At 39.3% G+C, this 13422-nt stretch overlaps 1 protein-coding gene across 1 annotated transcript in view; it reads left to right on the plus strand.

Moving 5' to 3' along the window:
- The window catches only part of LOC103924210 (rap1 GTPase-GDP dissociation stimulator 1-like), a 22432-nt gene extending 13852 nt beyond the window's left edge, over window positions 1-8580 (plus strand). The window contains 5 exon segments of the mRNA XM_009332696.1: window positions 404-529; window positions 4832-4971; window positions 5883-6009; window positions 7068-7196; window positions 8447-8580. Of these exon segments, the coding sequence (XP_009330971.1) occupies window positions 404-529; window positions 4832-4971; window positions 5883-6009; window positions 7068-7196; window positions 8447-8580 (656 nt within the window).
- The last annotated feature ends 4842 nt before the right edge of the window (window positions 8581-13422 follow it).

Genomic DNA, 13422 nt, shown 5'->3' on the forward strand with positions numbered 1-13422 from the left:
ATATACTGAGCATGACGTCCCATGGCATGGAATGTCCCTCTGGCCAGTTGGGGTCAGCTGTCCTGGCTGTGCCCCCTCCCAGCTTCTTGTGCCCCTCCAGCCTGCTCAGTTGGTGTGGCATGGGAAGCTGAGAAGCCCTTGGCTAGTGTAAGCACTGCTCAGCAACAACTGAAACATCGGTGTGTTATCAACATAGTTCTCATCCTAAATCCAAAACACAGCCCTGTACCAGCTACTAGGAAGAAAATTAACTCTATCCCAGCTGAAACCAAGACAGCACTCCAATAAGTTGGACCTTTTGCTAGGAGCGTAACGGAGCATAAAATTCAGAACAACAGTTATGTCCTATCTGTTGCTTGTGTAGTTACTGAGCTTCACATTTTTTTTTTTTTCCATTTTCTAGTTGTTAACAAGGTTCAAATGCTGGAGGAAGGTGTGGCAGAACGGATTCAGGCACTTCTAAGGTCAGAGATGCCTCCTGCGCAGTTTAAACTTCTTGGAACACTACGGATGTTAGCAGATGGTCAAGGTAGAGAATTGCTAATGTTTACTGATGTCAACTATACACCCCCCTCCTCCCCTCCCTCTGCAAGACAACGGATGTGCAAGGAGACTACAGGCTAAGTGTCCTGATAACCTAAGTCCACTCAATCCAGAGAGGTTCCAACAGAGATGATTGCCGGAGGCTGCGAGCCTTCCAATACTGACCCAGTCAGCCTCAGAGGTAGATGAGAAACAAACCAAAGGGTAGAATCTGCAGTAGTCAGTGAGAAATGGCAGAGGCCTAAAGGGAAGATGTTTTCCACCAGAAATACACCAGCAAGGCATGAGTATGATGGAAGAGAGTCAGGCTAAGGATTTACAGTGCCAAATCACAGGAAAGCAAATCAATAAAACTGGAGAATATAAAAGGATCCAAGGGAGCTGGGGTGGAGGGAGGCAGGAGAAATGAGTTTCTATCAGTCACGCAGTCTCTCTACACACGTTGCCAGGTTTATCTTGCTGGTGCGGCTCAAATGTTGAATTTACTTTGCACGTTGAAATAAGGGATTATCTACTTGCACTTCATTCAGTTTCACACAGAGGTGGGTATGCAAAGGCAACAAATACTCTGTGCATATAGTTGCATTTTGCGAAACATGCACAATGCCAGAATTACATTAAGATCTACTACAATATCTTAATTTATCCTTAGACTTCTCTAGCTTCTTACCAGATTATAACACAAGTGTTGTGGGGTTTGGGTTTTTTTTAATGTGTTCTAATTCCTTCACATCACCAGAGCAGCTGCTCTAGAACACTGATCAGTACAGACCACCTTGATGTGCAGGAATAACAAGAAATAGGTCAAAAACAGGATCAGAAAAGTTATGACCATTTTGCGATGGGAACTGACAGCTGGTACAGAACAATTACAATCACAAATTCATTAGTTATATGGAAGGGGAAAAAAAACTTACACTCCTACATTCCATGCTGCACTCATTTACACCACTGCAGACACCACTTTGATACAGCAGCTACTTGCATCCTTTTTCAAATGAACATGCATGATATAAAATTTAGATCCAGCACTCATATTAATTTGCACTGATTCCAGTCCAGTAAAAAGCTGCTTTCACTTACATTTCACCATGGTAGGAAATGGACATTGCAAGAGATACAGACACTTAGCCTCTTCCTCCTCTCACGCTTTGAAGGAAATCATTAAAAGGTCATGTCTCCAAAGTTATATCTGAATTGTGACAGGGGAAACCATTTAGCTTTTAAAATTGAGACACCATAATAACACAGACCTAAATTACCAGACACTAAATAATATTTTTCTTTTTTTTTTTTTACTCAATGCTATTTACCAGCCCTAGTATGAAGTTGGAATTTGGCACAAAATGGTACAACTCCTGAATGTGAAACAATACAGATATAGAGTAGAAAAAAAGATGTAGACGATTATTCAATGTTTACCCATTCCTGCCTATAAGCACACAATTCTCCCACCTTTAATTACTTTGTTCTGTTTACCCATGAGCTAACATTGCCCTTAATTAACTCAGCCTGAAACTCTTATGAATACACATCTACTAAGAAGTCGACACTAAATTAGTTAATTGAATTATCTAGTATAAATTGATTACTCTGACAATCACTGGGCATGCTGAGGCCTACAGACAAGAAGATGTAGGTTTCCTTCTAACTATAGAAAACTGCAGTCAGATCTGTCAGCTTCATTATGCTAAAGAGATGTTAACATTAACTCCTGGTTTCTCCACCATTTTGCTTCAGAGGAGCAGAAGAATTTGTGCGCTTCAACAGCCAAAGGACTTTCAGCTCATCTGAAGGTTCAATCATACACACAATTTATTCAAATTTGGCGTTTTATAAGTTAAAAGGTCCTCCTGTTCCTATTAAGGATAACTAATTGCGTTTTATCTCAAAGAGCTCTATTGCTGGTAGACATCAGGAAGTCCCTGTCAAACTGGGTCAAGACGCCTCCTTTGAACAAACCTCTTAGACTGATTCCATTCACCACCCTCTCACCTCTTTCAGCTTTCTGTACTAAACTGGATTACCATGATCCCCTCAGACTAACATGTAATATCTGACCTAGAAACAAAAGCCTTTCTGTTACAGGAGGTAATACGCAGGTGGTTGTGCAACGACAAGTAACTCTTCTCTCAAAACAAACATGTTCAACTAGGCTAGAAGCTCCCAGATTCCTTGTGGGATTTTGATCTGTGGATTGTTCCTTAGTGTACTGGACAAATAAGAAAAGAAAGCATCCGTCCTTCCTCATCTCCCTCCCCAAAATAGGAGTATAGGTTAACTTAGTTTCTGAAAAATATCCAGAGTAATCATGTGGTTTATTGACACTGGCAGACACTCTGTTTGACCCTTTCCAGAATATCTCGAAACAAACGCAACACACAGAAAGAAAGGGACAGGTAAAGGAACAGGAGCAGAGTGATGTCCCTATCAGCCAAACCTCTCTCTGCTGTTCCAGATGTTAACGTTGGTTCTTCCTCAAGTCTGCTTCAGCAAAGCTCCAAGAGACAAACTGCCCAGTATCTTAAAACCATGCAGACTTTTCCCCACATTTTTCCCTTTCTGAATTTGCTTCCAAAGGAGCAGGGACCTCCCTGGTTACCTTCTTTCAAGCCTGGAACTATTTTAAAAAGACTGGAAAAGCAGAAAAAGATCGGAAAAAGCTCACAGACCCTTTATAGCCCTTCTTAGAGAATGTACACTTCCCATGAAGGCTTTTACTACATCTTTCCTTCTTCAGAGCACACAACGCACATTTCATGCTCATCTGCTCTGGTCCTCCAGCATTGAGGGGTGGGAGGCGGGCAGGCATGGACAGGACTCAAGTTGATCAAAATTAAGTCAACAGGAAAAAACCTTAATTACAACTAACTACATGAGACTCCTAAATTTGAATTAAATCTTATAACCACAGTATATTTTTGCAAATAGAATAATTCTACACCAAAACTGAGCATCTGCCCTGTGACTACTCTTGCCTCTCACTTGCTACATCTGGTGCCCAGTTGGAAGTGCTGTGCATTCATATCCTCAGTTCATGATCAACTGGAACACACGGAAACAGTGGTTTGGCAGTTCACAAAACAGCTCTTTTGTGCTCAAAGACAAATGGGTGAGCACTCAATTCCTACAAAAAGGCAGTTTAAGTTGTGCACATTACTACTTTCTTATCTTTCACCTGGTACCATTCACTCAGAAGAAAATTCTAGTTGGACCAAGATGTAGAAAATGTCAGCGTCTTAAGTACTGAACAGAATCAACTAACTGAAATTACCAAAGCAGTATTTACCAGGATGTTCTCAGGGCTGAACCCCTGCTTAACATATTTGGTTAAAATAGAGTATTTCAGAGTCCTCAGCGCTCTTATATCTGCATTTTTCCTTTGCTTAGGAAATCACTTTCCACCAGTTAGTCACTTTTGATCCACAGCACTTTAAAGAACCATGTGTTAGACTGATGCAATATTGAGAGAGCATGAGTAAAGCTCCTTTTGCTGTTGAACTTCTAAGAGCTTTTGCAGTAGTCTCCCTTAGTGGCAACAAGCCTTAAACCACAGCATATCATTAGAGCTCCACTTCTTAGGAAAAGTTATCTAGTGAGGTTTTTTCCAAATATCAACCACACAGATTAATACTTCTAGCAAGTCTTGAGACAGGGTTCCTGAAACACAGGGGAAGGCAAATTAAAAGGCTCCTCCAAACTCTGGGGGAAGTTTTGATGATGCCCAATACACGGTTCAACACACATTCTTAAGACTTGAGACATGCAATTACAGACATGCTGCGATTCTGTGCTAAGACTGGGCTTCCCACATGCTACCAACAGTAATTATCACCATTAATGAGAGCACTGAAACAGCAAGAACAGACTCTGAGGAGCCCACGATTACATTTGTGCAGTGCTCAAAGAGCAAGTGCAAGAAACCAAACGGGAAAGGGACAGTCCTCATGAAGATTTCAGTATAGCAATTTGCTAGAGCAAACAGAATATTTGCTTTCAAAGATATGAAGCTGCTCATTTTAAGCCCTGCTTCAGACCTATCCTTTTTAAGAAACTGCTATCGGAACAGCTTACTTTGTTCTTTACCTCCGAGAGTTGCCCTAACACAACTGGCATTCCTCAGGTAAAGATTTCCAAGATCCCTTAAAAGCCCAATGCTTTAGTTACAGCTCTTAAAGGATACTGAGCTCAGACCCGTGGTCCTGGCTACTTCTACATTCACATTTCTGTGACAGAAAGACTGAGGAGTCTGATTTTGAGTGTCTGATGATGATGCTTTTCCCTTCAGCTGACGCGGCTGAAATCTTGGGCCAAGACCCCATGCTGCTCAACAGACTTGTGCAGTGGTGCAATGCCAACGACCCCACCGGCGTTCACGGAGAAGCAAATCGGCTGCTAGCATCGATCTTGCGTCACAACAGATCCCAAGTATGAGCGCTATTGGTCTGATATGTTTCTACTTCATCCTTCTCAAACATTTTTAAAGCTTGTCAATATAGCCAGGGGTTAAGTGTTAAACAGCACATACAGCTTTATCATTAAAAACATGAAAGTTCACAGTAAAAACCCCTCTAGTCTGCCTCAATACCAATAAGTGGGAGGTGAGCAGGAAAGCAGTGCTCTCCATAGCCACAGATACCACACAGAAACAAGCAACATGGTTACTTACTGTCACTTGTCAGCTTTCACCCTGCTTGAGTAAGGCTTGACAAATTGTAAGTAGGTAAAGCTTTTCTATTTCCATATATATTAGTTTCAAATTAAAATGGCAAAGATAAGCCAGACCTGTCCCAAACGTCAGTCCTCCAGGAGCTCCAAAGAGCCCACTTACCTACCTAGTGATGGATGGATGGATCTGGCGTGATCTGTATCTGCTGGCGTATTAGAACAGGCTTCTGTTTCTTGTAAATCGTTATATTACACACAGGCATCCTAACTGTGCTTTACTTTGAGGTAGTGATAAAAAAAGAGTAGATACTATCTGCACAGGCTTTGATAAAGTAAAACGAATCTTCGCTAGTTTGAAGGCTTCAAATGAAAAATTGGAATCAGGTCAAACTAAAACTCTTGAGACAAAATACATGTTTTTATCTTATAGATATGCATATATATAATTGTAAGTATTGATATTCCAAGTAAATTAGACCAGCCTTAAACTGACATGATCAGTGCCAAAAGAAATGTTATCTCTAGTCTTCAAATATCATCAGTTTGCTTTGCAGCAGGCAAATAATTTCCATCTATTCAGAGGCTGAAGAGTGAAATCTCATTTCTCTCTTCATTCTGCTTTATTCATAAGTCAGATTTCCATCTGTGATATTTTACCTTTGCTTTAACAGGAAGTGGTCAAAGCCATCCAGGAGGCACAAGGAGTGAAGCATCTGGTTTCCATGATGACAAGCAAACATGCTGCCATGCAGAATGAGGCTCTGAATGCCTTGGCAATAGCATCTACAATCGATTTAGGTATTTTTCTCCTAAAAGCATTTATCTGTGCAAGATCCTCAATTACCAAGAAACATTGTCATGCTGTTAATTCTATATAACATGCAAGAAAAAGCATGTTTCTTGTCTAGGTTTAGCTCTTCGGCATGAAATAAAGGAAGTCAGCCATCCAGAATATCACAAAAGCAATAGGCTTCAGGAATTGCCTGAAGATTTTTTGGTTTAGGGTAGAGTCAAATGATCAGGTTGTGTGGACAGGCACAATCTGTTGAGTAGCATGGTATGATGCTAGAAACCTACACAAAAAAACAGAAGCAAAGTGAAGGTGATGAAGACTAGAGAAAAAGATGAGAAAGACAAAACTAAGGACAAATTATGGACTTGAATAGTCAATGAAGACTATAAAGGGAGGAAATGATCTTCAGAAGACAGATATTTGAATGCAGGAGAGAATAAAGCAGAAGCATACACAAAAGGGCCTTGTAGAAGCTGCAAATGAAACAAGTGAGAAAACTATAAAGATTCTACCTACTTTTACTGAGCTATTTTCAGAGAGATTGAGTATAATTTTTTTTCACATTTTTCCTGTATGACTGATCACATTTGAAAATGGGTCTCAATTTATTACAATAAAGACAGTCACCACAAATCTACATACATCAAAAGATAAATTGAAAAGAAATAGTCAACTTGAAATTCGGAATTTCCTATACCAACAAGCAAGACAGTACAGAGCCCATTTTACTGCTTGGTCTACCACGTTAAGGTGCTCAAACTCAATCGGACAACTAACGTGAATCAACATTTCTAGCACTGATCATTACAAATTTTAGTCTCTTATGAGGTTATTTTTCTACAATCTATAGTATACAGGTTCTATCTTCCAGAATGAGGCCACTGAAGAAACACTGTACAGAAAATAATACAGAAATTCTCTAGTACAGAAAACAGATGCCCAAGACATCCGTGCATAGCCAATTTGAAATGAAGCCAGTCAGGAATTTTATTTTTAAAAAGCAAGCATGTTCACTCTCTAGCTTCTTTTCAGGTAACAGCTCAAGTATTTGTTTATTTTTCAGGAACTCTTGAAGAATCTTTTAAGGAATCACAGCTAGTTCAAAGCTTACACAAACTTCTACAAGATGATAATACAAGTCCTGAGGTGAAATATAATTCAATAGGCCTTTTGTGCAGTCTTCTTAATTCAGGTAACTTCATTTTAAGTTGTCTGTGATGAAAGGATGGATATTTGTGATGAAAACAAGTGTTTTCTGTTACTGAAATGTGCTGCTTGCAATGTTGCAGTCAGCAAGTAGTAAAGGATATTAAAGAGGTTCATTCTTTATTGATCACCAAAAATCCCAGTCAAGTAGCTTCTTTCTTTATGAAAAGTTGATTAAACCATCAGCTGAATAAAAAAAAAAAGCAAGGCTTTATTCCAGTGAGTCACTGGCATAATCAAGTCCTGAAATAGCAAAATTAGAGCCTTGGAATAAAGACATCTTTGTCCAAATTCACCATGCACAAATGTCTGGCAGTCCCAGGTCCTGTATGTACCACAGCATTTTTGTGTTCAAGGACACAGAGAGTCTGTATCATCTTCCACAGGCAGGCATACATTTGTTCTGCCTATGCTGTAAGCAAACCAGAAGCTGAGATAAAACAGCAATTTTAGCAATGCTGCCTTTGCACAGCAACTTTTAGTAAAACATATGAAGGATATGATTTCAGTTTCTCTCACTCCATGGTTAGGGAAGACTTAAAATGCTTCGAGCAAGATCAGACTCATCCTGGATGTGTGACACTAACTGAAAACCACCTTGAAACCAGGAGTCCAAAGATCTCATGCCAGTTTCTCACATCTTAATACATAAATCATGTAAATTGAAAGTAACGACTGTGCTCAGGCAAGAATCTGCCACAAAAGGGAGCTGCCTTTCAAATCCTGGAGCCACCCCGTATCGGCAGACAAGCTGGATTTTGCAGTATACTCTATTTTTTCCCTGTAGCCACACAGATGTTGGACTAGGGCTAAGCATTTGCATCCTTCAGTGCTACTACAGAGTGTTGACACAACAGATGTGATCTATAAGACTTTTTTCCAGAGGTGTATATACTTAGCACTTTATAGACTAACTGTAACACTAAGAGTTAAGTCTTACTAATATGAAAGGCTAACAAAAAGCATACAGGCAAAAAAATGCCGGAACTTGTCCTGTATTACATTTCAACAGAGTGCTTTTCTTCTGTTCAATCAGTTCTTGGAAGTCAAACAGAAGAAAAAAAAAATCTTAACTTGTTCAATACTTTCAATGGCTGAAAGGGTATCTATTGAGAGAAATTTATTTAAATTAAAGCAGCTCATTTTAAACAGCAAGTACTCCAAACTTACAACAATTGTTGGGAGCCACTATGCCATGGCATGTCACTAAAAGTCAGCATTTCGTGTCCCATTCAGGCGATCTGAGACAAGAAATAGAAGAGGACAAGATTAAAGAAACCCTCGAACAACTCTGCAGTCACAGCAATGCAAATGTGGTCAAGGAAGCCGTCACAACATTACAAGTTTTGAGAGGAGAGACACCGCACTAGCCTCCCTTCTTCCCCAGTAGCAACCCTGCACTGCTGCTGAGGCAAATGCAATAAAACGCCAGCTTTGCCAACCCTACCTTGCATTTGTCATGCTGCCGCATAACCAACGCTACTAAAACCCAGGTACAGCTCCTGCTTTTAAAGCTGTACATACAAAAAAAATACTCATTTGCTCATCTATTTGGCCGACAGATACTTGCATCACTGCTGCTCTTCACGGAGCTACTAACACACAGCAGTAGGAATAAGGCCCGTCAAGCAAGTGGTCTTAGAAAACGTCACATGAGAAGCATCAGGCAATTACCACTTCTGTAATACATTTTTAAGCTGCTTGGTTTTGTCAAGTCAGGATATCACTTGCAACTTTTTTTTATATCAATGGGACTTTAAAATAATTTTAAAAAATGTCAAGCTTATATCATGCAACCTGAAACAATGGGGTTTTAGATTAGAGGAGAGCTGTAGCTTAAACAATGCAAAGGGCTAATTGGCACCGATTCAACCTCTGCACATTGTGAATCAATCTGTGAGCCCAGCTGTTAACTGAACATGTTAAAACCGCCACAAAACTGTACCTTTAAACCAACTCCCCCTTCAATTTCCAATTTTAAAGCTCATCTCTGAGTTTCTACCTGCTAGTGTCACAAGCTGTATTCCTAAGTATCCGAGGTCACGGTCTTGTCCTAATTTCAGAGTTGCAGCTATTGTAACCTGGAATGAGACTCAGTAGAAGCAAAGTTTACAAGAAACTGCAGTCAATGTCCATACAGTGCTTGGACAAGATACAAATTAAAGCTAGTTAGAAATTACAAGTGGGCATGTGTGAAGATTTGGAGGCAGCTGGCATTTCATTAAATTATTTCCAGTAAGAAATCCTAGGTTTAACTTTAGATAATGAAAAATTGTAATAAAACAAATGTCTCTGCACATTTCTACAGAAGCCTTTCATATTTAAAAATGGTCACTTGATAAAAAAAAGGTAAGAAGAGGATCTATTTCACAAGTTGTCCTTATGGGAACCTTTTGAAGCAGTTGCAAGTATGTTGCAGAGTCACGTTGCCAAGACCTAAGAGATCAAATTCAAAACCCTATAGTGGTAGATACTGAAGAGCTAGGGAACAATGACTTTTTTTAGTCAGCATTAAAAGTTATTGAGGAAAAAAAAAATAGAAAAGTACTGACCTTTAAAAAAATTGTTATAAAGCAGGGAATATTTAAAAGTCAACAAGACCGCCTGTTCTAAATAATTTCAGTATAACTGGCTTAAGTCTGCAAACAAACATTACAACTTTGTTCCTGCAAAAGCTTTCCCACTTGCAAAACTTGTTAACACTATTTAGCCCACTACATTCGCCACCAAATGTCATTTTCAGGAGTACTCTTGAGAAAGGGAATTTCATAAAACCACCCCAGACAAGTCACTTGGTGAGTAACACACAAGCAGGTTTTGATCACATAGTAGGAGAAAAGAAAAACAAGAGCTGAACAATGTGCAGGTTCCTCTAGCTTAAAGCACACAGTGATATGGGCATCCTATACATTTCCAATGTCAAAATGAGAAATAGCTTCAGACAATCGCAACTTCAGAATAAGATCTGGGGTTGTGCCTAAACCAGGCATTAGTATGAGATATATCAGGATCTATTACAAGTTCTATATATACACACACACCCCCCCAAATAGCCGCATTCAAGTTAAGTCATTCTTATTAGAAATGATCCAGCCTTAACATTCTAGAGTATCTAATTCCAGATATTGCATTATTCTAATATAGCCATTATCTACTGGTTGAATGTTTCTCTGACCTTATTAAAACTAAAATCAGGTTTTAATGCATCAAAGAAACATTAAAATGGTCAAAGAAGCAGACACAAACCTATTTCTGCAAGCCTCATCTTCAAACCTGGAAGTTACTTCCCTTCTGCACTCTTAAGAGTAGTTTCAGGAACATTGCTCAGACATGACAAACCATAGACTGTGCAAACCACAAGAGCAGTAACTGTGGATAATGGCAGTCAAAGTGCAAACAGCAGTTTTAACTTCTTGGGTGTCCAGAGATTTAATAATTTCTCTACACCATTCCACAACTCTTCACTTGTTCACGGCTTTCCATTAACAGTGGGGAGAAAAGCACCTGTGTTATGTATTATTCAGCAGCCCAGACTGAAAAAAATCAAGAATTAGTTTCAGCAAAATATACACACTAACACCAGCGGACCATTACCATTTCTGTAAATGGTAAGTTTACAGAATCCACAATCCACAAATTGCAGTCTCAGCAGCCAGACTAAACCTTAGAGAGGGAAACACTAGTGATTGGAAACAGCAAATCTTAGAAATCAAACTGCAGAAGTACAAAACATTAAATTTTATTTAATCAAATTTAAGGCTTGAGAAAAAAAAAAATATACTGAAAGTCACTGAGAAAAGCCATCTCAGAAGAAGAGACAGAACCTCCCCTTCCACTGGCTAAACAACGTTCAAGCTGCATAATAACCCACAGGCAGCAGGGGGAAGGAAGAGGAAAGGATGGAATGGGGAGACAAACACAAGGCAATTCTACGTGTAAGCCAATTGCCACATCGACCTCAATGGACTGGAGGTGCAAGTCTATCCACATGGCACTGTATGAGGGTCACCAAAACTAAAGACCCCTTGGGAAGAAGTATTCAGGTTTTCAGGAGGCGACCGAAGCTCCTTTGGTCACTGGACTTTTTTCCAGTGCTTATATTCATCCTCCTCTTCGCATACAGGGAAACTGTGTCCAAATGCAGGTATATTAATAGAAACAAAAGGGCAGTTGCACTGTCAAATATACTGACAAATAAATACATTACTTCACAGAAATAAATTGTGCTCATTTCTGAGAAATAAAAGCGATCACACTGAAAAGTTTCCTTCTCTCAGTCCAGTTATTCAAGTCTGATCTCATATTTGACATCTTCATTAAAAAACCTTGTTTCCATTGTAGTGTTTGTGGAGTTGTTCCAAATGCAACCACTGAAATCTCAACATCAACAACTTATCAAACCTCTTTGTGAGATCATTGAATTGCTTCTCCTTCAAGGCTTTAGAGGCAGGCTCACACCCAGCTGCTTTTGCTGACGACTTTTTTAAACCATAACCTAAATCTTCAGCCATGACGCCACTGCAGGTCCTCAAGAGAAGGTGCTAAATATAACTAAGTAGAAAGTGGTAGGAAAGTATTCCCCTTCCAAGTCTGAAATTACATTAGTCATGTGTACCACCAATGGGGGTGCACTTCAAAATGTCTAGGGGTAAACCAGCCTAGAGCCCCAGGGTTTTATAAGTGATACTGAAGAAGCACAAAGAAGTTTATCCACAGTGAAAACAAACCACTCCATGAATTTAAAGATCCTCAAATAGGTTGAACTTGCTCTCTTGAATTCAGTTCCAGATAACTGGAGCATCGATACAAAGCTGGTGTTAATATGGCCAAAGCCAGTAAGAACAAACTGAGGAAAGACAACACTTCAATCAAATTCTGGTTTGCACACAAACAGTATTTCAAAAGGAAACCGAGTATTCATTTGTCTTCAGGCAACTTGGCAAGACTTGCAGACACTGGAATCCTGATCCATGACACTGGCTCTTCTCGGCAGCTCATTTCAGTGCATGAACTCCACAGGTATCTTTGACACCGTGACGATTTTCACCAACTGCTGAAATTACTTCCCAGCATTAGGAGCTTTCTGTGTCAAAAAGTGGCAATGGGAAACGTACTCCCTAGACGCAATTTTCAATGCAATGTTTTACGAATAAAAAGTTACAAATAGAAAGCATCCTTCTCCAATTTTACATACATTAGATTATTACACATAACCTTAACAGAGTAAGCTGGTTGATGAGGTGTTGTAAAGTTTCAAGCACCAGAGTTTAAAGCAAAGGTTGCTGGACACTGCTTTGCTGCTTGCAAAGCAGCAGTAACAGCAGCAAATTTTTGGCTGCTCCTAAGGGACTAGATTCAACAAATAAGTAATACAGACCTCAAATTCAAGGCTCTACAGAAGAAATGCCTCTTGCTCTCCCCTCAGTGATCTACTGCTATTGCTTTCTTGTTGTATTTCAAAGCTAAAGAAAACAACAAAAAAAATTACAGTGCACTTCCAGCGATTTTACTTTCAGGTTTTTCAGATGAGTAATAGCAGACTGTTCTCTGCTACTGTAAGGAAATCAGCCATCCTGAGACAAGCTTCCTTTTCCTGTTGTGTCTTAATCGCTGGCCAGAAAAAGAACTATGAAAGCTGAACTGAAGTACACATGAGAAGTACAGCATTGTCTGCGAAGTGCTTCACAGATTAAAAGCTAGAAGGATGTCTGGACAATCAATACAGACACAAAGATTCATACTGTTGATCAGCTTTTGCCAGTGAAATGTTTGTTAATACATGCATAATAGAAAAAAGGACATTAGAGAGATATTTAAAAGTTTGGCTTCCTAAAAAAGCCATATACTTTGGAAAGACAAGTACTAAATCCTTCAGGCAGACTACATGTAGTAAAATATTATAAAAATATATACTTTTCTAAAATTTACACTATGTTAGGCACTGTAAATAAACCTGCTCTCCCTGAAAAAATTGGTGTCACTGGAAGCAGTAAACAATGTTAATTATATGGCCCGCAGTAAAACTGACAGCTACAGCTATTTCAAGAACTTTTCAGTCACATACTTTATCTTGAAGTTAAAAATACTATGCCGAAGTCTTTCAGAGAAGACTGGAACTCTTGCTGAACTACAGATCCATCTACTGAACCCCCAAAGAAGGGAGGATAGGAAGAAGAGAGTTTAGTTTTCTTCTGATAAAAATAAAAAAATTT

This window comes from Pygoscelis adeliae, unplaced genomic scaffold (assembly GCF_000699105.1).
Source record: "Pygoscelis adeliae isolate BGI_AS28 unplaced genomic scaffold, ASM69910v1 Scaffold269, whole genome shotgun sequence".
Lineage (NCBI taxonomy): Eukaryota > Metazoa > Chordata > Aves > Sphenisciformes > Spheniscidae > Pygoscelis > Pygoscelis adeliae.